This window comes from Myotis davidii, unplaced genomic scaffold, assembly GCF_000327345.1.
Source record: "Myotis davidii unplaced genomic scaffold, ASM32734v1 scaffold337, whole genome shotgun sequence".
Taxonomy (NCBI): Eukaryota; Metazoa; Chordata; class Mammalia; order Chiroptera; family Vespertilionidae; genus Myotis; species Myotis davidii.
The window spans coordinates 226,739-253,141 of NW_006288250.1; the positions used below are offsets into that span (position 1 = coordinate 226,739).

General features: G+C 36.6%; 1 protein-coding gene across 1 annotated transcript in view; it reads right to left on the bottom strand.

Moving 5' to 3' along the window:
* LOC102755735 (gephyrin) overlaps nt 1-26,403 on the bottom strand; it is a gene marked incomplete at its 3' end in the record, with an annotated part of 348,549 nt that overhangs the window by 222,868 nt on the left and 99,278 nt on the right. Inside the window, exons 4-5 of the mRNA XM_006760102.1 lie at nt 17,890-17,982; nt 1,508-1,546 (exon numbers count right to left, since the gene is read on the bottom strand). Coding sequence (XP_006760165.1) covers nt 1,508-1,546; nt 17,890-17,982 — 132 coding nt within the window. The remainder of the gene's footprint in view (nt 1-1,507; nt 1,547-17,889; nt 17,983-26,403) is intronic.

The following is a 26,403-nucleotide window of genomic DNA, read 5'->3' on the forward strand; positions in this document are numbered from 1 at the left end:
AGAATAAAAATGAATGATTCTACTTATATAAGGTACTAGAATAGGCAAATTCAGAGGCAGAAAGTAAAACAGAGATTACCAGGGGCTATAGGAGAGGTCAATGGGGGGTGGGAGGTGGGGAAGGAAGGACATCTGTAATATTTTTAACAATAAAGATAAATTAAATAAATGGATCAGAGTGGAAAGCTACTTTAATGTTAACTACAAAGAAACTATAAATAAATGTATTAGTTTTAAAGATGATACTTTTAGTCTTAAGTGAAATTAATGGGAGTAATTTATCTTCATGATGCCCTGAAAATATTAGGGAAAATAAATTAGGAAATAAATTTAGTATATGAAAAATTATTAAAATATCCTATACATAAGGAATAAAAAGTACATAATTTATGATGTAAAAAGGCAAAGATAACAAATAACTTAGAAAAAAATTCTATTCTTAGTAAAGAGAAAAATGTATAGTTGTATAAAAAAGCTAAAAGGATGGGTGGAAATGAGTTTAAAAGGCAGTTTAAGAGTAAATTGGACTGTACTATTAAAAAGCAAAGCATTTTTCTATTTTTAAGATATGTTTGGACAATATGTAGGCAACACTTTTCTTGGAAATAAAACCTGATCAGGGTTACAAGACAACAGAGGAACAATGCCAGTGATTTATCAGATATAGAGAAGTATAAAGGAGGTAATATGGCAAGTTTCAAGGCTGAGTACATAGGAGATGAATATAATATCTCAAGTTAACTAATGGGGCAGCCATGTACAACAAATAGTTATAGGAGACAGTCATAAAGCAAATTCAATCAGCAGTCCAACTTAGTGGCAGAAGGCAAGTGGAGATCAGCAGCAGAAGTGCTAAACAATCTGAACCTACATATATCACAGGCATAGTTTGGGCAGGGCAAGATCAAGCAGGCAGATGGCATAGGAGTGCCGACAGACAATGCTGAGCAGTCTAAAATGCTAAAACAGCAAATGGCTATGAGAGTAACAGGCCATTTGCTGCTGGGCAAAGCACCAGTGAGTAAAGAATGCAAATTAATCAGCAGATGAGTAAAGTGGGGCAAAAAAAAAAAAAAAATAGAGGAAAAAAAATCCAAGGCAGTCAAAGCAGGAAGACAGAATAGCAGAGAGGCAATGATAGATCATCAGAAGCAGTTGGGTAGGGTAGTGAAAAGCTGTCAGCAGGGGAACAAAACACCATTCAGGAAAAAAATGAGACAGAGTGAAGCAATCTCCTGAATTTGGTGTCTTCCATCTAGGAAACAGTCACGAATAAACTGCATATGAAAATCCATAAGAGAACAGCACACAAATGGAAATAGCTAATGGATCAGAACTCTATTGCCCAGAGATACAGAGTGACCCTAGAACATAGATACATACAATTCACAAGAAAATTAAACAGATGGGAAAATGGGTTGAAGCATTTTTATAATGACAAAAAAAATCAAAACACTAAAAATTATTAATCTGGAAATGATTGGCTGGGATTGAAGTCTTCGCTTACCCCTTTCTGGAGCCCACAAAATGGGAATGTTGGGAATTTCTGCAGCAGAAAAACAGAAGAGAAAAGGGATTTCTGACTCCCAGTTTGAGGAAAGCAGATCAAATTTAGGGCTGTATGAACTGGTTCATGGAAGTAAGAACCAGCCTGAACCTTCACCCTTCCTCAGAATCAAGCCATTTCTGAGGTTTGAGAAAGGTTTAGGAAGCCCTCACCCCATCATTTCCCACAACCGCCCCTTTCACACTTACCTCCAGTGCAAACAGTTTCCAGCAAGGAGGTACTTGGGAAAATTCACTCCCATGTTAACACTATGGCAAAGTTTGAGGATGGCCTACTAATGGTACTTTCTGTGTAGGTCAGATTTCTGACTCAGTGGAATCCCTTCCACCCTTTGTGTGTAAGCAGATGGGACAGGTTATTAGAAGCTACCTACCTCTTTGAAAGTGAGTGAGAAAAGAAGCAGGGGCAGAAATACCAATAAAGAAATAGTAATACTAATCAATATCTTGGTGAGCTCATCAATTGTCATGGGCTTTAATTCCATTAAGATCTTGATGACTCTAAAAAAATAGTATCTCTAGCCAGACTTTTACTCTGAACTCCAGATGCAAATATCTAACAGCCAACTTAACATCTCTACTTGGATATCTTAAAGGCAGTTCAAGTTTCCATGATCAAAGTAAAACTCCTGATCTACCTCTTCAAATCTACTCTTCCCACAGTCTTATCCAGTAAATGGCAACTCCATCCTTCCAATTGCCAAGTCAAAATCCTGGGTATTATACTTAACTTTTTTCTTACTCCAATCTGTTATCTCTACCTTCAAAATGTATCAATAATATATTTTTCACTACCTCCACCTCTATCACTGGTTTACTAGTAAGTCACTATAATTTTTCACCTGGATTATTTCAATAGCCTCTTAAATGGTTTCCCAGTTAAAATATAAGTCATATCATGCCACACCTCTGTTCAAAACTCTCCATTACTCTAAGGGTAAGATACAGGTCCTACTTGATCCATTGCTTATTCCCTCTCTTACTTTAGATGTTTCCTCAAATGTCACCTTATCAACGAAGCCTTCCTTGATGGCCTTATTTAAAATTACAATCCTCTTTCCTGCTACCTATCCACCTTCCCTGGTATATTTTTATCCATAGTACTTATCACCATCCCTAATACAACACTTGTTCCTTGTTTACTTATATTTGTGTCACCCCACTAAAATGTGAATTCTAAAGAGGCAGGGAATTTTGACTTCTTTGGTTATTGCTATATTCCCAATATCTTGAACAGTAGTTGGCATTTAAAATAGGTATTCAGGACATATTTGAGTCTGTGAAGTGTTAATTTCTTGTGGGACATCTCCTTTCTCTGTCTTAAATTCTCACAGCAATCTTCTGAAAGCTCAAAAATTATGGGCTTTTAATTAACAGAGTATATGCTAGTACAGAACAGGAATGTTCTAAAATAGGGTTAGCAAACCACAGCCAATGGGACAAATCCTACCTGCTGCTTTTTTTTTTTTTTTTTTTTTTTTGGCATGGCCTACAATCTAAGAGTGATCTTTATATTTTTTAATGATTGAAAAAAAGCAAAAGAAAAATATTTCATGATATGTGAAAACTATATGAAATCTAATTTCAGTGTCTATAAATAAAATGTTATTGGGGTAGAGCAAGGCACATTTATATCATCTTATGGCGGATTTTGTGCTACAGGGCTGTCAAAGGTGAATAGTTATGAAAGAGCTCATACATCCTACAAAGTCTAAAATATTTACTATATAGACCTCTAAAAAATAAGTTTGCTGACCTCCATCCTAAGGTATTTTTTGTTTTGTTTAGAAGGCAAAGAGTAATAACTAATGTTTGAACAAAGATAAACTGGAGCATCATTGTGAATACTGTTGCTATTATCACTCAAGATAAACATGAGGGAAGGTCCATTTATACTAAGATTTGCTTTCAATATTACATAAAAGCAGCCCCCATTTCTCTAATTATTATTTAATACTAGAGGCTCGGTGCATGAATCTGTGCACCAGTGGGGTCTCTTGGCCTGGCCTGAGGGATTGGGCCGAAACCAGCTCTGTGACAACCCCTGAGGGGTCCTGGATTGCAAGAGGGTGAAGGCCAGGCTGAGGGACCCCACCTGTGCACGATCAGGGTCGGGGAGGGACATGGGAGGTTGGCCAGCTGAGCAGGGACTGAGGGAGGGGTCCACGGCATGCCAGGCCTGTCTTGCTCTGTTCCAATCTGCCAGACCCCAGCAGCAAGCTAACCTACCTATTGGAGCATCTGCCCCCTGGTGGTCAGTGCATGTCAGAGAGCAGTTGAGCAGCCTTAGCATATCATTAGCATATCATACTTTGATTGGTTGAACAGCCAACAGGATGACTGGACACTTAGCATATTAGGCTTTTATTATATAGGAGGATTGATGATGATATTCATTAATCCATCCACTACACAGAAACACTCTATCTTAAGGGACAGGGTGCAGTATAGAAAAGTCTTAAAAATGGCAAAAAGAGAGGAAGTGAAGGAGGAAAGTAAATAGGGCCAACAAATAGATCACATATCAAAGTACCATAATTAACTAAACCTCTAAGTACCCTGTTTAACAATAGTGGGAAATTGGCATCGTGTGAATCTCTTTTGAACCAAATCAATGGTGTCACAATGCTAAAGTGAATTCATGATAATGGAGGTCTCCTATACAATGTAGTCTTAAATCAGAGCAAGCAACAGACACATTTTAATAAGATTCCATTACATTTATATAATATATAAAACTAACAGCTATCTTCTCATTGGCTCAAAAGCATATATTTTATAGAGAAGTATTTTTTAAAATTTGAAAAATCCTATTTGAAATCACCTTCTAGTCAAAACTGACCTATCTTCTCAGTACATAAAGTTTTATCCTGATAATTATTACATGAAAGGATATTATATAATTCTGTAATTAAACTATAGAAAGCGAAGAGGGAGGTGAGGGGAAAACACACTTAAATTACTCCAATGATATACATCACTACAATGCTATCTTCAATCTTCATAGAGTCATATAATTTATTTCCTCATATCAATTGGTTCTTCCAGCACAATCAACTGCTTCTTCTGTATTGCCTTTGACCTTCAATATCTCTCTCAGGGAAACTGATGACAATGCATTTTCAGACAACATAGTGCCAAAAGCTTTACTGCTTCTTTCTTCTCGGCATCTTTTGAAGGAATTTGGATTCTTCCTGTAAGTTCTCTTCATTGTGCCTGTCATTTATGACTATCTGTAACAGTTTCTCTCTCCATTGGACATCTGTCCTCTATTCTTTAATAGCAGTCATGTTCTTTCCAAGTTCCAATATGAGGAAATAATACTTGTAAATTATTAGAATGATTCCAAGTAGTTTATTTTGTTATATGAATCCACTTTCTAACTCTCTATTATTAGTTCCATGTTTCCTTTTTTGGCAGGCAATAATACAATTACAAATATTCTGCCCTTCTAATACAGTGATATCATTCTAAGAAGCTCAAAGGACTTGACAGATATAAATCTATTTGTTATCATTTTACTACATTTTGCATGAAAAACAACATTAATTCCACTTACAGATGGAACTCTAACATAAGAGATGAATACACATTCTTTATTTCAGACAATAATAAGGAATATCCTGAAATTTTCATTCCTGAAAATGTATCTGTAGATAAATATGCTTTACCACTTGTATTTGCAATTTATTTAATGATATTTAGTTTTCAATGCCTTAGAACATAATTTGCAAAACTGAAGTATTCAGATGCCAGCCTCTGTTCATTTTACAATAGTATGCTTATAAGGGTAAGCTGGAAAGGTGATTTTAAGATTTTATCACTCTGACAGATTTAAGGTAGAAATAATCAATATCTAGCATGTCATCTCTGTTTCTTTTTACTTCTTCACAACTACACTGTTGTAAACTTTAGGTCCTTATCTTGATGGGTTTTTCCCCAGAAAAAAATTCTTTCAATATTTACTCAGCTATTATCTACTTACTTTTTAAGCTAATGCTCTTTCTACTTATATTGCAAGTAATAATAGCAAATATTTTTGTGGCAAATATTGTTTTTAGTGTCCTACTTACATTAATTCACAACCTACCCATGAGTTAAGTATTTTTATTCTCTCCATTTTACACATCTACACTAATAAAAGAGAAACATGGTAATTGGCGTACGACCGCTACCCTTTTCATTGGCTAATCAGCGAGATATGCAAATTAACTGCCAACTAAGATGGCAGTTAACCGCCAACAAAGATGGCGGCTAATTTGCATACATAGGCGCAATGATTGCCGGCGGTTGCCTGGGACCCGATCCCGCCGGCCTGCGTCCTCTAATTAATTCCCTTTCAATGTGCATGAATTTCATGCACCGGGCCACTAGTAAGAAATATGTACAGAAAATTAGTAAAGTTGTATAAGGTTGCACACTAGGAAAAGGTGAATCTAGTATTCAAACCTATGTGCTTTTATTCACTATGTTATGCAGCCTCATATATGGTTAAATGGGCAACACCATTTTTCTAGTAAGAGCTCTATTTAGACATAAATTTTGTCATAATAAATAAATTTGTATTTTACTGATATGATCTCTCTTCATCAAATAGGTACCCCCCAAGAAGCTGAGTTTACATATTCTGGTACAGTGTAGGCATGGAATTAAGCATTATACTTAAGGGAAAATAAAGACAGCATTTTATTTATGGATTCTTTATACATGAAATTTGTTTTTGCCTAATACTCAAAATTACAATATTCTGACCTTGAGTAGCAATATGCTTTACTCTCTTTAGTGTGGCTATGTGGAATGGGAGCCTTTCAACATAACAGTTTTAAATGCAATGTCACTTATTGTTCTAATTACTTCATCTAAGTGATTTTGTACCTGTAACTTTTCCACTGGTACAATTGTACTACAAAGTTTTTCTTTTTCTTTTTTTAACATATTTTTATTCATTTCAGAGAAGAAGGGAGAGGAAGAGAGAGACAGAAACATCGATGAGAGACAATCATTGATTGGCTGCCTCCTGCACGCTCCCTAATGGGAATTGAGCCCACAACCTGGGTATATGCCCTGATCAGGAATCAAACCTTGACCTCCTGGTTCATGGATCGACACTCATCCACTAAGCCACATTGACCGGGCAGGAGTTTTTCTTTTTAATGAATAAATAAAATAGGGGGTGAATGTCTTGGGAAAGTCTGTAGCTGTTGGGGAAAAAAATGAGTGCAAAAATACTATTAAAGTAAGTGGACCTAAAAGGGAAATGTAGTGTTTATCTTCAAATATTTGAACTGTCATGCAAAAGAGGACTTTAACTTCTTTTGTACTAGGTAGAAATTATAAGGCATCAGGTTTCAATTTGGTATGTTTGGACTTTCAAAGAATTAGAGTTCCACAAGCAACAAACTCCCAGATGAAAGAAATAGTGATAAAGATGTTTAGGCAAAGGCAAAGTACGAATGATAAAAAGGAGATGGTAGGACTTTGAATATAGCATCTTCTCAAACTCTGAGAAACTGTGATTCCTCTATTATGTTATTTGTAATTTTACATAAAATAAGCCAACTAAAGATTCAACACTGACAAAATCTATAAGAAAATATTCCTTGATTTTCTTAATTTTAAGATTAGTATTAACTGAAAGGTTTCCAAAGGACAAATCAAAATTGGAACTTGGTACTTCACAACACTTTAAATTTTATACACAAATAACTATATTTGTAGGTTACAACAGGAAAAAACACACACCAAACAAGGCACAAAAAATAATCTTCAAAAAGAATGACGTTAGATTTACTGAGGAATGTATTGATATGCATTTGAATTAATGCCAATTCTCAAAAGGGTCTATTTTTAGAGAGCTTTGATGGCAGGATTTTATTGTGTGTACTGGTTGATAGTAGACTTAAGAATTCTGGTTCCTAAGGAATCTCTGAATAATGACAGTTGCTATTTTTCATCTCTTCAGATGGCACTACTTTAGCTGATCTAAGAAAGAGATTTAAATAACATAGGTCTATTCTGCTGTTTTGGGATGAAATGTTCTGTAAATATCAATTAAATCCATCAGGTCTAGTGTGTAATTTAAAGTTTTCATTTCCTTGTTGATTTTTTATCTGGAAGATCTATCCATTGATGGCAGTGGGGTGATAAATTTCCCTACTATGACTATATTGCTGTGGATCTCTCCCCTAAAGTCCACCAAGAGGTTTAAATCCTATATTGAGTGCATATATGTTAATAGGGTCATATCCTCTTGTTGGATCGATCCCTTTAGTATTATGTACTGACTTTCTTTGTCTCTTGTTATGTCCTTTGTTTGAAGTCTATTTTATCAGAAATAAGTATTGCTACCCCAGCTTTTTTTTTTGTTTCAATTTATATGGAATATTTTTTTCCATCCTCTAACTTTCATCCTGTGTGAATATTTTGTTCTGAGGTTGGTCTCTTGTAGACAGAATATATACAGGTCGTGGGTTTTTTTCTAACCTGACCAGGAATCAAACCAGCAACCTCTGGGAGAATGGGATGACACCCAATCAACTGAGGCACAACAGCTGGGCAGGGTCGTGTTTTCTTATCCATTCAGCTACCCTATGTCTTTTGACTGAGGCATTAAAAAAATAATAAATAAATAAATAAATAAATAGAGGATAGATAGATAACATAGTCTAGTTTATCCATCTTTCTATGTAAAGTGAATTCTCTTCTTTCGCCAGGAAGATTTTCTTAATTTTATCTTTTTCTTTAGCTTGATAAACATTTCCCCTTCTTCCTTGCTCCTATCAGTAATATCTTTTCTCCTAATCTAAATACTTTTTTCTCCCTCAATTTTAGCTCAAATTCTACTTTAATAAAAATTTCCCTGATTACTCAGTTCTCTCTTAATCTTTCCCTTTTAAGAAATATTTTGCCCAAATTGGCTGAACATTTCAGGTACTAGGTTTATACTGTCTTGATTTGTCACCCAAGTGACTATTTTAGGAGAACATGTACTTTAGCATTTGCTCAATAAAGCCCAAAGTGCTTGATAAATACTTGCTAAATGAAACAGACTATGAATGTTTTTAGCAAACAGGTAGTTCCTAAGTGTGCCTATACTTTACAATATTAACTGTTTTTCAATGGATAATGCAAAGTAATTATAAACCGCAAAATAAAGTGGACTATTATAAAAATGCTACCCTGAATATTACATACCTGAGTGGTTTAAAACCACTTCCCAATAATTTTACACTACAGAGGAATTAGAGACTCAAATCAAAATAAATAGGTTATGTAGAATATCAGGAGGTATAATTCAACTGCAATAATAATCTACATTCTTCATATCATAAAGATTATAGAAATTCTTCCTACTGTTCCTTTGCCCTATGCCTTAAATAGCTAATGGGGAAATGTTGACTTACATCTTTATTATTATATTTTTAATATATTGATTTCAGAGAGGAAGGGATAGATACAGAAACATCAATGATGAGAGAGAATCACTGATCAGCTACCTCCTGTATGTCCCCTACTGGGGATTGAGCCTGCAACCTGGGTATGTGCCCTGCCTGGAAATTGAACTGTGACCACCTGCTTCATAGGTAGAAGCTCAACCACTGAGGCACACCGGCCGGGACATCTTTATTTTCTAGACATATCCACCAGGTATTTTAGTAGCTAACAATAGATACCAGAAATACCATGACAAAAAGTAGAACTATTTGGGGCTGCCATGTCTAATGAGAGGTAACAGGTAATCTATACTAATAATAGCCTAGGTGGTCTTCACGCCTTCACACCCTAACGTCATCAGAAGATAGCTGTCACAAGATGGCCATCACAAGATGGCCGTGTGCACAGCGGAGGGGGGGCCGGCGGAGGAGGTGGGTTGTGGCAGAGGAGGGCAGTTGTGGACAATCAGGCCGGCAGGGGATGGCAGTTGGGGATGATCTGGCTGACAGGAGAGGGCAGTGGTGGGCGATTGGGATGGCAGGAAAGGGCAGTTGGGGGCAATCGGGTCAGCAGGGGAGCAGTTAGTCATCAATCAGGCTGGCAGGGAAGGGCAGTTGGGGGCGATCAGGCAGGCAGGCAGGTGAGCAATTAGGAGCCAGCAGTCCCAGATTGCGAGAGGGATGTCCTGAAGTCGGACATCCCCCGAGGGGTCCCAGATTAGAGAGGGTGCAGGCTGGGCTGAGGGACCCCCCCACCATGCATGAATTTCATGCACCGGGCCTCTAGTAATATTAATAAATGAGAAAGAAAAAGGTAAAGAAAAAACAAATGTTTATCAAGCACCTACAAAGGTGCCTTGCATTATACAAGGTCCTTTTGCATGCATTATTGTTAGTAGCTTGGATTACTTTAGGCAAGGCAATAAACTGATCAGTATTTCCATCTTTAAAACAGATATAACAATAGTACTTGCCTCATATGGGTGGGTATTTTTTTTGAAGGCTAAATGAATGAACATATGCTTTAAACAGCACCTGACACATAGTAAATGCTATATGCAAGTGTTAGTTATTATTATTGGCTACTTTTATTATCTCAATTATTAGAAAAACAATTAGCTAATTTAGCAGATAAGAAAACTGAACTTTGAATATGTTAATTTACCTTAATTTCATAGTTTAGTGGTAGAGTTGGGATTTCAAATTCAGATATGTCTGACTTTAGTTTTAGTATTTCCACTATATCATATTGCATCTGAAAATGTTTAAACAAAGATAAGACATGGAGACATATTTTTCATGTTCAGGACCATTTTGTAAAAATTATAGGAAGTGCTCCTTAAAGTGGCATAAAAAATATAACGTTCTCTGTCCATAGAATAATGACATAGTTTATTCAATCTAGTTTTAAATATTTCAAGTTAAGTGTTTCTTGTATTGTGCTGTTATCAATTTCATATCGTCGAGTTATTCTGTTGATACAGAACAATTTTAAGATACTCAAAATCCTAGCCTAATATGGTTATTTTTAGCTTTACTATGTGTAACAGGTATTTTATTATTGTCAGAACAATCCTAGAACTAGAAAATAAATATTCATAGAGTTCTAGAGTACCAGTATACAATATTTTGCTAGGGAAGTAACCATGTTTTCTAGCCAATTCTGATATATACTTGAAAACAACTATACATTTTAAATGACCTATGTTAGAGTCAAATTATTTCAAAAATGTTTCTGACTGTATTTTCTATGTTTTACTTACTTTCCTGTGACTATTTTGTAACTGCCAATTTATGCTTCTCAGTCCCTTCCCCTCAATATTGTAATAACTAAGTATAGTGCCAGTGGGGTGTAGAAATATTGAGGGGAACACTAAGCTGTACACCTGAAACCAATCCTATCTAATAAAGAGGTAATATGCAAACTGACCATCACTCAAACACAAAAGATGGCCGCCCCCATGTGGACACAAGATGGCCGGCAGGGGGCGGGCAGTTGAGGGCGACCAGGCCTGCAGGGGAGGGCAGTTGGGGGCGACCAGACCTGCAGGGGAGGGCAGCTGGGGGGACTCAGGCCTGAATGGGAGGGCAGCTGGAGGGGACCAGGCCTGCAGGGGAGGGGAGTTGGGGGTGACCAGACCTGCAAGGGAGAGCAGTTAGGGGTGACCAGGCTGGCAGGGGAGGGCAGATAGGGGCAATCAGGCAGGCAGGCAGAGGGGTTAGGGGGAATCAGGCAGGCAGGCAGGGGCAGTTAGGGGCAATCATGCAGAACAACCAGTCCCGATGACATGCACTGACCACCAACAGGCAGATGCTCAACACAGGAACTGCCCCCTGGTGGTCAGTGTATTCCCACAGGGGGAGCGCCACTCATTCCGGTTGGATCGGGCCTAAATGGGCAGTTGGACATCCCTCAAGGAGTCCCAGATTGGAGAGGGTGCAGGCTGGGCTGAGGGACACACACACACACACACACACACACCCATGCACGAATTTCATGCACTGGGCCCCTAGTCCTATATAATAACAGGCTAATATGCAAATCGATTGAACTGCAGAACAACCAGTCCCGATGACATGCACTGACCACCAACAGGCAGATGCTCAACACAGGAACTGCCCCCTGGTGGTCAGTGCACTCCCATGGAGGAGCACCACTCAGTCAGAAGCCGGGCTCATGGCTGGCAACAGCAGCGGCGGTGGCGGGAGCCTCTCCCGCCTTCATCACAGTCGGACATCTCCCGAGGGCTCCTGTACTGCAAGAAAGCACAGGCTGGGCTGAGGGACCTCCCCACCGGCCCCCGAGTGCACTAATTTCATGCACCCGGCCTCTAGTACAAAATAAAATTGAAAGAAAAAATTATTTCAAAAACAGAAATTATTCAACATGGTGTTTTTGCTATGCTTCTCTGAGAGTTTTTCTGATTGCTAAAATGTTGAATGTTAACTTTTAGGTGAAGTTGTTAAGTGTAAATTTTCACCAGTGTTCATAACAGTCACCAATTGAGAATCATTAACATATAGTCAGTAAGTTAGGGCAATTATGTCTCCTTCCTTTTACTTACACAGAATTCTTGATTTTGAAGCATTATAACATATGGGAGAAAATGGTTAATGACTGCATGAAATACCTGACTTATAGTACACTCACACATACAATTATAAAATATATGTTTTAACAAATTGATTATAAAAAATTGTATAAATAAATTTCCTGGTATTTAAAAAAAATGCCTAATAACCTAAGTGGAAAAACATTTGTAGAAAGGCTGAGATAGTAATCTGTTCCAAAGAAATACAAATATTATAGGCTATATACAGAATATACCTTCTGGAATGCATAATCTTTTCCTGTATAGTGGGGCTTGACTTACGAGTTTAATTCATTCCGTGACGGAGCTCGTAATTCAAATTACTCGTATGTCAAATCTTAAAGTGAACGAGTGAGACACGTGATGCTGGGCTGATGTTGTGGCATTCACTGTGACGTTCGCTGCGCCAACTAGCGGTGGAGTATCTGAAGCTGGCTTGTAACCCAAATTTTAGCTAGCAACTCAAAGCAAAAAATTGGCCGAGAGATGGCTCGTATCTCAAAAAACTCATTAGTCGGGACACTCGTAAGTCAAGGCCCCACTGTAAATTCATACTTTGTACCAAATTTTAAGCATTCTACCCTCTTCAGCCCTGGTCATTTTGTCAGATGCCTCTTCACTTACATAATGAACCATAAGGAGCCTTTTAAATGAATATCCCTTACATCAAATTTATAGTTTTCTGAAATTTTTGCTATTCTTCCTTTTGTTTATTTCATTTTGAACAATTATATCAGGACACGTTAGGAGTAATTGCTAAGAACAACAGTTTGAAATATTTTAAGAGTGAGATTCTATTTAATGCATTAGAAATTAATTAATTGGACCAATTTTAAAAGTTAAACATTTTATATATTACTTAGCTTATTTTTTAAATTGAATTTATTGGGGTGACACCGGTTAACAAAATTACATAGGTTTCAGGTGCACAATTCCGCAACACATCATCTGTACACAGTATTGTGTGTTCACCATCTCAAGTTTCCGACCATCACCATTTATCTTCCATAGAATAAGGGATCTTTTATTTTTGTTATGCTATATTGTCTATTAAGACAATGGGCAATACATTTCCTTATTGCAGAAAAGTGTTCTTTTTTATTTTTTTGCTCCTTCTAAAATTAAAAATTTAAGAAATGAAGCCCAATAACATTTGCAATTACTAAAGAACAAAGGTAAAATCCAAGAAAATCAATTTTAAAAATAAAAAAAAATTGATTAAAGATGACTTACTGCCATCACCTAACAGAACAGGGGTTGGCAAACTTTTTCTGCAAAGGGGCAAGATGGCAAATATTTTAGACCTTGCAGGCTATACCAGTTTGGTTGCAACTACTCAGCTCTGCTTTTATAGCTAGCGGCAATATATAAATGAATCAGTGTGGCTATGTTCAAATAAAATTTCATTTATGGAAACCGAAACTTGATTTCAAATAATTTTCATGTGTCACAAAATATTCTCCTTTTGATTTTCCCCCTACTCATTTAAAAATGCAAAATCTATTCATTAGCTCACAAACCATACAAAAAAGATGACAGATTGGATTTGGTATATAGGCCATCATTTGCCAACCCCTGTGATAGATTAAGAATTTCTTGAGGATAGGAACCTGCCTTATTCATTTTTAACTTTAGTAACCTGTATCGCACTGGATACATATTAAGAATTAAAAATACCAAACTCATCTGATGAATGAATGAGTGGATGGAAACTAATGTGTATGCTACACTTTTACTTAACTCTTAATTTATTATCAAAACAATACATCAGTATTCAACCCTTTATTTTGGTGTGGCCTATTACTCTAAAAGTGATGAAAGTTATTTTTACCCTGTAAATATTGAGTAGCTTAATATTTTCTAATTTATCATAATACATTAAACATTTCTTTGTAAGTATATAGATCTTTTAATGCTTCTTAATCTTTTATTCTCTTCTCAAATTTATGTCTAAAGAGCCTGCACTTCACCTCACTTATATGTCCTTAATTATACTTCTATTTTCTAAAAATAATAAAACATTCTTTATGTAATAATACCTATTTTGGAAATATGTAATTTTAAAGAGATAATGGGATACAAAGAGATAATTTTGTATATCAATGAATTCTTATATTCCATAGAATATTATAATGACTAGCATTTCACCAATGACAACGGATTATCCATCCTTTTTATAAGATCAGAGAAAATGTAATTTATTTTTTTAAAATAAAGCTTTTCATATCAAAATAAAACCAAAAAGTTGAATAGTTTATGCTATTATATGTTAGGTTTGATAGTATATCATGTTTAGAGGCATAGAATGAGCCAGCAAGGCATGTAGAAACAAGTTCACAATTTAGAAATATCAATTGATTGCATTCTTTCTATAAAATATGTATATAAGATATACTTTTCTAAACTTGCTATTCCTTTTTTAAAAATATACCTCAGAAGAAATCTAAATCTATTAAACTTTTCATTTTCTCTAAGATTCATACTTATTGATAAGAACTTTAGAATGCTTTATTTCATTCTTTCAATTTGTTATTATACCCTTCACTTTTTTCTAACAACACACACATCTCACATACAATCATCTGTTCTGGTTGTAGAACAAAGTAATTATTGAAAATTACTCGCTGTAAAATATTAGTCCCTGAAGGGAGAAGTTTTATGTTATTTAACCTTTATCATTAATATTTGTGTTTTCTATCAATAACTTCTGAATCTACTTAACAATATTTGCAACTAGTTATATATAGATAAATGTGGTCTAGAAATAGTTTCCTCTCTTTTTAGGCATAGTTATGTAAAACAAACAAGTTAGAAACAAATAACTGTATTATTATAGGCCCCAAATTATATTTCTGGATTGCTAACTAATATTTCAGTGTTATTTTTAAATATTATAAAAACTGCAACTATTAAGAGTATCATGCAGTGGTTCTCAACCTTCCTAATGTCGTGGCCCTTTAATACAGTTCATGTTGTGGTGACCCCCAACCATAAAATTATTTTCGTTGCTACTTAATTTTGTAATAACTGTAATTAATAACTGTAATTTTGCTACTGTTATGAATCGTCATGTAAATATCTGATATGCAGATAAGACATATTTATGTATATTTTAAAAACCATAATATAATTTTAGGTGTTTTGCTATAGGCATAGATGACTATAAGAATATAAGAGTACCTCTAACTGAAAAACTTCACTTAAGAATAAAGAACTCAATTTCTGATATAATGAAACTACAAGCTTATGGAAAGAGAGAAGACTCTTGTCAACCAACAGTACCCAAAAATAGGAATGGGGGATATTACGATATTAGAATGGTAGAAATGCAAGATTTCTGATTTATATGGAGATAGAAAAGGTAAAATGTGAAGCTTACTATATCAAAACTAAAAATAATTTAATAGGATTGTGATCATTTCAAGGATATACTTTAAATCTAGAATAAGACTTTTGGTAGGTTTATACAAAATTACTATCAAATTTGCCCACTTGGTAGTTATGTAGTAACTAATAAAAAAATATTTACCCCTTATAAGTTAATCATTACATAGCTAGTCCTAAAATACTGGCATACTTTTCATTGAATACTCACAGGTACCCTGGTGAGTACTTTTATATTCCTAATTTTCCTAAGCACAGAGCAGTTTAATGACTAGTTTATAGTCACCTTGCTAGTAAATAGCAGAGCCAGAATTCACAGGTTTGAATTTTCAACCTAGCATTTTGGTATTGCCTTGAAGCTCCACAGTATACAAAATACTAAACTTTGTGATGTAAATTATTTCCCCACAATTGAAAATAATGTTGTTATCTGGTTATAAATTAATTCCTGATAATTGTTAATACTTTTCTGATATAAAAATAATACCATGAAAATATCAAACTACCACACAAAAAATGGCAATATATAAACCTAATTTCATTTCCTTCAAACACTTACATAACACCTAACTCCAAAAATCTATGTCTTCACATACATAGGCAATTTTCTTATAAATCAGGGGTGGGGAATGTCTGGCCCTTGGGCTGTATAAGGTCCGAGAAATCATTTGGTTTGGCACTGCCAAGGCATTAGGGGTGAGTTAATTAAGTGCTTGAGCAAATATAGCAGGCTAATTTTTAAGCTGATAATTTTGTATGGACTGCAAATGATGTTATAAGTATCCAAATGGCCCTTGGCAGAATAAAGGTTCCCCACTCCTATTATAAGCAAAACAAAACACAAACACATCTCTAAAGGAGATGACGTCCCTCAATTGTACTTTTTAAGTTAGCCTCAGAGTTTATTTTTTTAAAAAAAATATTTTTTTGATTTTTTTACAGAGAGGAAGGGGAAGGGATAGAGAATTAGAAGCACTGATGCGAGAGAGAAACATCGATCAGCTGCCTCCTGCACACCCCCTACTGGGGATGTGCCTGCAACCAAGGTACATGCATGCCTTGACCGGAATTGAACCTGGGACCCTTCAGTCGGCAGGCCAACACTCTAGCCACTGAGCCAAACTGGTTAGGGCTAGCCTCACAGTTTAAAAAAAAAAAAATGTAAATTTTTTTTTAATGTAAAACATGTCAAAGAACCATTTCCCTTAGGACCCAGAGTCTAAATAAATTATGTAAGGTTGGCTTCTTTTTTAAGCAGTTGGTTAATTTCTCAATTTAACATGATTCTGATTTAAGGCAAGACCATTTTATTTATAAGCCTACTTATAATATTATTCAAAGAATTTCTGTGTCATGATTTTTATCTACATAGAATAGAAACTATTTTACAACTTGTTTAAAAATTTGTATTTTCATATGGAACAGTGGTTCTCAAAGCCTGAAGTATGGTCTATGGGTCAGTGACATCAGCATCACCTGGGGCCTTGTTAAAAATACCAAATCTCAGCACCCACTGCAGACTTTACTGAATCAGAAAATCTGTGTGTGGGGCCCAGCAATCCGTTTTGTGGTGCAGGCTAAAGTATGAAAAACAGGACAGGAATTATTTAATAGGTGCAGAGAAAAAGCATCTTGCTGATAATAAGAAAGTAGATACAATAGTGTACTGATTTGAAAAATAGAAGGACATAATTAACATTAACTTGAAATTCAGCCAAGAAATACTTTTTTTGGGAAGTAAAGAAAACAATGTCACAAGTGGTAATGTAAATTTGCTTAAGACTCTGAAAGTGACACCTGGTTTATGGCTTCCTCATAAAAAAGATTTTTTTCCCCCTGTATCAATGAGCACTGCCTACTCTTCATTCTTTCATGATTTTTGTGGCATAAAGCCTAGATATTAATTCTGTTTATGATTTATTAAATTCATTTAAAGTTATGGAATATACAACCCTTTCTCACCAAAAGAACTATAAAATTGGTATAAATATTCTATTACAACCATTCTACTGTGCTTTGAGGCCAGTGACAAGGGTATCTCAAACAAACAGAATTCAGATACAGTTTGAATTATATTAAGAAAGCACACCAGATGCCACGCTGAGTCAGAGTTCTGTTATCACCTCCTTTGGGAACATGCCTGAAGTTCAGCTGATACCACAGACCACTGAAGAAATGCAGGATTTACCTTCTGGACCAGCTCAATCTTCCTCATATTATATAATTTCTAGTTTAAGTCCAAAGAAAAAAGCCAAGAAATATTTTTTACATAATTCTTCCTCAGCAAGTTTTTCATTCTTAGCACCACAAATCTCTTGTTCTGCCTAACAGAATTACAAAAATAATATTAAAAATATTTAAAATAACATGAATAGTTTACTCCTTGAATCTGAGAAAAGCATATTCTATCTCACCTCTGGAGTGACATCTCGTGGTGCAAACCCTGTTCCTCCAGTTGTTAGTATCAAATTAAGTTCCTTTTCATCACACCAATCTATCAGGGTTTCCTGAAAGAAAACAGTAATAATGTCACATGCAGAAGGATGTGCCTGTCTGCTTGAAACACACATGTACTCAAATACATTATGTATAGTGAGGAAAAACAGATTATTATCAACATAAAAATTTTGAAGCACAATTCATAGAACAATTTCACTGTTGCTCAAAACACACTGCATTTTGAGTGTTTATTTTACTCACAAAAATGAGGATGAAATTCTTTAAAGTAAATGAAATACATTTACTTTCAATGAAATACCATAAAAGTTTATAAATTAATATTTGTTATGTATTCACGTGGCATACCTAAGTTCTTTACAGCCATTCAAAATATATTCAGGTTAAAAAAATTGAGTACTGCGTATGTGTCATTTATATGATCTCATTACTAAAAAACCACACCAATCCTTCCAGGTAAATATGCATACTTCAATTTCATATTTAAAGAAACAGACTCATTCATTTTTTTTTTCTTTAATGGTTTCTGAGAGATAAAGAAACTAATTTGATCATGGGCTCATAAACTAGAAGGAGAAAGAACTAGGATTCAAACTAGATCTGTGGGATCCTCAATATATGTTCCCTACTTTCCAGCTGTGATTATGTCAATATTTTCTACTAAGTTCCAAGTTGTTTAGGGAAGTTTTATCATTTTATCAGGAATTATTTTACATGATTTCCTTAAAAGAAAGGTGTAGGAATAAATGATTGCTTAAAGTTTTTCCCCTCCACACTACTTAAAAATCCTAGAATTACAGAATTATACACCATAAAATTCTGGAGTTGGTAGGGACCTTAGGGGATTTGCCTCTTCATTTTCTAGATAAGACAAGTGAAGTACAAAAGTGGTTAAATAATTTACTCAAAGTTATCTAGCTAGTTTGTAAAGAAGAGGAACTATGATCTATTGTCAGCTTACACTATTGGTAATTCTACTCATCCATTCTACATTGTAATTATATTTTAAAAACAATTATTATATACATATTATATCATTATTTTTTTATAATTCCAGTCCAAAATGTAATAATACAATTATATTATTTAATTGCTGATAACGAGGTGTAAAACACTAGTAACAGGTTAATACCTAGATGTAAAACATAATATCCACTGTTCTCAAATTCATCAGTAGCATAAAATGCAGGATAATTAGTTAGAAGGAAATTTGGGGTCTAAAAATGATTTTTTCCCTATCTTTGAATATTTATATTTCATCATAGTATCACAGGAATGGAGAGCCCAAAGCTCCAAATGAACGGGATTTCCCCCCTGCTATTATTTATTAATGACAATAAACTATTTTTAAAATATATAAATTATAGACTACTGAGAGCCCAACTGAAAAACTTCCATTCCTGATGTAGTTATAATTTTGTTCTGAGGAAAGCTCACACACAAAATCAATGAGCATTATAATAAAAGTTATCACAAGGTGGTTCACAAACCAAACCTAAAATTTACATTGACTTGTGCTTCTATATTTAAAGTAAAAAAATATAAATACTCATGATTCTAAGTAGTTATTATTTCTAGTCCACACAAAAATAAGTTGATGTCACAATTCAGAAATGAGATTAATTGACCTTGTTTTCCCACTAATGGATCCCAGAACACTTTAAATTTCCTGTTAACATTCCAAAGTTCCCCTATCAGTACTGGAGTGCCATGCCAGAGCATCCTCATCTCTGACCACATTCCATTTACATCAGCTCTTGATAAAAAATGATATCAAAGTTACACCTACAAAATATCCCAAGTACACACAAAATCTATATCAAATACCAAATTTCAGTATTGTCAATACCAAAAGGGCATTCAAACTTTCCTAAATTCAAAATGCTACTAATATAGTTAAAATAGTCCTTTTATACTAAAGAGTTCTACTGTTTGGTAACAGGCAATACTCTCTTATAACATAATTCATCCAGTGATTAAGTAAACATTTACTGAGTATCTATACCATGTTTTAGGTGTTAAAAGTTAAAGAAATAAGTGAAAGATTGATCCTGGTTTCAAAGGGCTCATAGTCAAGTAATGGTTCTCACCTTGATTATATACTAGAATTATCTAGGGAACTTGAACCGGCATCAGTGGTTCCCATCTTTGGTACAACCTGGGCATTAGAATTTTTAAAAGCTTCCCAAGTTTTACTTAAATGCAGCCAAGCAATTGAGAATTACTAAGGAGATAAATTAGTTCAGTTACCTGAAAGTGAATTTCAGTTTACTCAACTGGTTGTCATACAGCTTAAGTTAGGTTGCACCTTAGAAATACTACTTGTTTTTCTATTCTCAGGATGAATAACTGGTAACACCTACTGTAAAGACTCCTTTCATTTACATAATATTTGATACTGTTTTCTGTGTTTAAGAGTTGTTGCTGCCTTTTTTTTTTTCTTAATCCCTTTACCTTTTCACCCAGCCATGCAACCTTCCTCCACAAGAGGGTAAATGGGAGATACATGGTGATGGAAGGAGACTTGACTTGGGGTGGTAAACACACAATACAATGTATAGATGATGTATCAAAGAATTCTACACCTAAAATCTATATAGTTTTGTTAACCAATGTCACCTGAAAGAATTCAGTAAAAAATAAAAATTTAAAAAATAAATAATATTTGATATCTTGAGCTCAAAGGATTAAGGATTATTTAAGTAGTCATATAATTATTTAACAAGAAAATATTTCTGGGCATTCTTTCACTCAGGTACTTTATTAGATAACAGGAAATAAAGATGAATAAGGCACAGTCCTTTGTTTAAAGTCAAGAAGAGGAGCTCTGGGTCCATGGCTGTCTTAGACCTTTGATACTAAAAGTATTACCTAAAGACCAACGACGTTGTATAATCAGGGAACTTGTTAGAAATATAGAATCTCTATGTCTGCTTTTGAAAAGTGTCTATTTAGGTCCTTTGCTCTTTTTTTTTTATTTTTATTGGGTTGTTTATCTTCCTTTTGTTAAGTTGTATGAGTTTCCTGTAAATTTTGGAGATTAAACCCTTATCGGAGATAGCATTGGTAAATATGCAGTGGGCAAGGATTCTCCTATGCAGTGGGCAAGGATTTTGTCTTGACAGAGCAGCAGTCCTTCAAGAAAGTATTCTCTCGCCGAAACCGGTTTGGCTCAGTGGATAGAGCGTCGACCTGCGGACTGAAGGGTCCCGGGTTCAATTCCGGTCAAGGGCATGTACCTGGGTTGCGGGCACGTCCCCAGTAGGGGATGTGCAGGAGGCAGCTGATCGATGTTTCTCTCTGGTTTTTACTCCAGATGAATTTTTGGAGAGTTTGCTCTAGGTCTTTGAAATATGTTGTTGGTATTTTAATGGGGATTGCAGTGAATCTATAGATTGCTTTGAGTAGTATGGACATTTTAATTTTGTTGATTCTACCAGTCCATAAACACGGTATATTCTTCCATTTGTTTATGTCTTCCTCTATCTCTTTTTTCAGTGTCCTGGAATTTTATGAGTACAGGTCCTTTACCTCCTTTGTTAAATTTATTTCTAGGTATCTTAATTTTTTGTTGCAATGGTAAATGGGATTTTTTTTTTTTTTTAGTTTTTCTTTCTGTGAGTTCATTATTGGTGTATAAAAAAGCCATAGATTTCTGGGTGTTAATTTTGTATCCTGCTACATTGCCGAATTCATGTATTAAATCTAGTTTTTTGATGGCCAAAAGACATATGAAAACATGCTCAAAGTTACTAATCAGCCAAGACATGCAAATCAAAACAACAATGAGGTACCATCTCACACCTGTCAGAGTGGCTTTCATCCACAATCAACAAATGACAAGTGATGGAGAAGATGTGGAGAAAAAGGAACCCTTGTGCCCTGCTGGTGGCAATACAGACTGGCACAGCCACTGTGAAGAACAGTATGGTGTTTCCTCAAGAAACCTGTGGTACATCTACACAATGGAATTCTATGCTGCTGTAAAAAAGAAGGAACTTTGACCATTTGTAACAGCATGGATGGAACTAGAGGGCATTATGCTAAGTGAAATAAGCCAGTCAGAGAAACATAAATATCACATGATGTTACTCATTTGTGGAATATAACGAACAACATAAACTGATGAACAAAGATCGAACCAGAAACACAGAAGCATCGAACAGACTGTACAACCTATGAAGAAAGGCAGGGGGGTGAGGGAGTAAGAGGTCAACCAAAGGACTTGTATGCATACATGAGTAAAACCAACTGACACAGACACCAGGGGGGTGACGGCTTGTGTTTGGGGATTATGGTGGCAAGGGAGAGGTCAATGGGGGAAAAAGGAGACTCATGTAATACTTTAAATAGTAAAGAATTAAAATAAGAAATATTACCATACTTGTGCTAATAAGAATAGAACTAAATCTTGAATATAAAGAATATCCCAGGATTATTCAAATGGCATCATTTCTACAGATAAATAGACGAAATTCAGAATAACCATAAAATAAAAAAAGAAATACAGACCCTCAGGTCCCATCCCAAACCTAATGAATCAGAATCTGCATTTTTAGAAAGACTCTTCAAGGTAACATATTTACACATTAAACTGGACTAATTATGCTTTCTGCTCTAAGTGGTTTGGCTCAATGGATAGAGCATTAGCCTGTGGACTGAAGAATCCCCGGGTTCGATTCCAGTCAAGGGCATGTACCTTGGTTGCGAGCACATCCCCAGTAGGGGCTGTGCAGGAGGCAGCTGATCGATGTTTCTCTCTCACCGATCTTTCTAACTATCCCTCTCCTTTCCTCTCTGCAATAAATAAATAAAATATATTTTAAAAAAATATACTTTCTATATAACATGAAGAAAATGAATCTATTTTTCTATGGCATTAGGTAACCTGAAAGCAATTTATCTTAACATACTATTTATTTCAGCACCTATAAGATACCTTTCATTCTGAGATACATCTTAATATCTGGCTGCCTCTACCAGATAGTATGTCATTAAGAATTCTACATGAGCCACCGTTATGAACAATTGCTCTGCATCTATTGCAAAAATGAGGCTGAAGGCATTTTTTATTTTAATGATTAATTTTCCCTTATGTTGAATGTATTTCTTTATACATTTATTGCCTGGAGCTTCCATGTTAGCATAGTAGAAAGAAGTTGTAATCACCGAATTTCCCCCTCTCATCATCTAACTAAAATGAAAAAAAAAAATTAAAAATTAGAGGAAAACAATTTAGATATCCACTAGCAACAATTAAATAAGAAGATTCATGTCACAAATCTCAAAGTTCGATAGTCAAGTACAGAAATGAAGGATCTCTGAGAAATATAGTGCAGCATAGTGAGGCTCCTAATGCTGCTTTGGCTCCCAAAGAAGTTATATGGTAAATTTTCAAAAATCCAAAAATTCTCACTAATACCTTCAAATCAAGAGCAATGCAAACTAAGAGAACCAAGATAGCAGCATATGTAAATGCTGGTAATCATCACCTCCCACAACCACATCAAAATTACAACTAAAATACAGAACAACCATCATGAAGAACCACCTGTAATCTGGCTGAATGTTAAGTCCAACGACTAGAGAAGTAAAGAAGGAAGTACACTGAGACCGGTAGGAGGGGCAGAGGCGTGGAATAGGCTGGTATGACAACCATGTGTGGCATTTGTTTTAATCTGGAGGGATATCTCTGCTGTGGAGGCCTCCCATGAGAAGCAAGGCGTCCACCCTCATACCAAATACCCCAGCCCAGGGTTCCAGAGCTGAGAAGAGAAGTCCTCATAACTTCAGGCTGTAAACACCAGTGGAGATTATGGCTGACTGACACAGCGGCTGCTGGAAACCCAGGTAGTTTCTCTTAAAGGGCAGGCACACGAACTTACAAGGTCCTAATTCCTCTGAGCTCCAGCACTCTGTGGAGGCATTGGGGGAACCAGGCAGATACGAGGAGAAAATGGATTGTCTGGTAGTGGGGCAGGAACTCAGGGGCAGCTTTCTCCTAGAAGGGAGTGCTTACAGAAGTCATATGCCTGTGCTGGGATCTCCCCTAATGCAGAACTGACTGACAGTCATATCTGAGTTTCCATCAACTTGGTTCACACTGTTCACTCTGCCCTGGTAATTCCGTGAGACCCCGTCCCATCCAATTTGCAGCCCCACTCAAGCTGTTTTCAGTGGTTTTTCCATATGAATGTCCCGTCCTGGCTAAGACTTCAGACTTTCCTAAAATCTCCCAAGCAGCAGCTGGCATCAGCATGCCCCATATCTAAGTGGCCCAAGACCTGACACTACAACTAGCCTGCCTTGCCTCACAGGTTGGCCTCACCTGGGCACTTCCATGCCCAATACAAGTAGCAGCCATTTATAGATCACTCTGCAGCATCTGCCATTTGGCCTCAGGCAGTGGCTGACTTTGCACCTCCCGGGAGGCCCCAGAGCCAGTTGTACCCACAAGCAACACATTCAAGGGACAGACTCCAGTGAAAACCAAAGACTCACTGAAGCAAGTCCTGCTCCATAGGGGTGTCTCCTGCACAGCAGCTCTTCCACTATAGTCATAGCTAGTCCTCACACGTAATTGGCCTAGAGGTCAACTCCTCCCAGTGACACCAACAGCAATCAAGGCTCAACTACAATAAGACTGTGCACAGAGTCAACACAGGGGTGCACATAGAGTGTCTAGTTCAGGTGACTGGGGAGGCTGAGCCACTGGGCTCTATAGGACACCTAATACATAAGGCCACTCTACCAATTCCAGGAGACACAGCATCTCTACCTTATATATAAAAACAAACACAGGGAAGCAGCCAAAACGGGAGACAAAATAATATGTCACAAAGGAAAGAACAGAAGAAATCTCCAGAAAACAAACTAAATGAAATGGAAGCAAGCAAACTATGAGATACAGAGTTCAAAACAATGGTTATAAGGTTGCTCAAGGATCTTAATGAGAGCTTCAAGGGACTTAGTGAGAATTTCAAAGACATGAAAAAGGAACAGTCAGAAATACACTAACTGAAATAAAGACCAATTTTTACTGGGATTCAACAGTACAGTAGGGGATTCCAAGAATCAAATCAATGGTTTAGAACACGAGGAAGCAAAAAACATCCCAATCAGAAGAGAAAAAAAACAAAGAATCCAAAATATGAAGATAGTGTAAGAAGCCTCTGGGACAAATATGAGTACCAACATTTGCATTTTGGGGGTGCCAAAAGAAAAAGAGAGAGAGCAGAATATTGAAAACTTATTTGAAGAAATAATGGCAGAAAACTTCCCCTACCTGATGAAAGAAATAGATTTTACAAGTCCAGGAAGCGCAGAGTCCCAATCAAGAAGAACCCAAAGAGAGCCACACCAAGACACAACAAAATGAAAATGCCAAGAGAGACAATGAGAGAATCTTATAAGCAGCAAGAGAAAAGCAGTTAGCTACAAGGAAGTACCCACATGACTGTCAACTGATTTCTCAACAGAAGCTTTTCAGGCTAGAAGGAGTGGCAAGAAATAATCAAAGTGATGCATAGCAAGGACCTACAACCAAGATCACTCTACTCAGCAAAGCTACCATTTCGAATTGAAGGTCGGATAAAGAGCTTCACAGGTAAGAAGAAGGTAAAGGAGTTCATCGCCATCAAACCAGTATTACATGAAATGTTGAAGGGTATTCTTTAAGAAGAGAAAGATGAAAAGAAGAAGAAAAAAAGATTAAAAATATGAACAATAAAATGGCAATAAATACAACTGAATCTAAAAATCAAAATAAATGAACAAGGAATCTAATGAACAAAATGAACTGATGAATAAAATATAACCAGAGGCATGGAAACATGGAACAGATTGACAAAGCTCAGAGGGAAGGGAGGTGGTGCTGTGAACAGGAAGAGATTAACCAAAGATCTTATATGCATACTAGGGGCCCAGTGCCCAAATTCATGCACCTCAAAAGGAACTGTGGGCTGCGAGTCTGCAGTGGGCACAGGGGTGGGTCTTGGCCCATTCTCCGTGCCCCCACTTGGCTCCTCCCACAATGGCCCCTGGTCACCTGTCTGCCGGCAGCCCCGCTCCCTCTGCCACCACTCCCATGTACTGACAGTGCCGGTCCCGCTTGCACCTGCTGATGGCATGGAGCAATTGGGGCTGGCGCCAGCAATGGGTGCGAGCGGGGCTGGTCCATCAGCGGTGCGAGCAGCAGCTACTAACCAATCACCCCTCAAGAGCAGGGGGAGGTGGAGAAGCCCACAGGGGCAACAGGGGTCAGCAGCTGCCGCTCACACCTGCTGATGGCGCTGAGCAATAGGGGCTGGCACCAGGCGCCGGCAGCGGGTGCAAACAGGGCCAGCGCCAGAGCAGGTGCAAGCACCAGGCAGGACCACGGCACGTGGGAACAAAGAATTTTCAATAACGACCAGAGGCTCGACCTGATGACAGCAACCGGAGCCCCACCTTGGTCTGGCACCCCCGCTCAC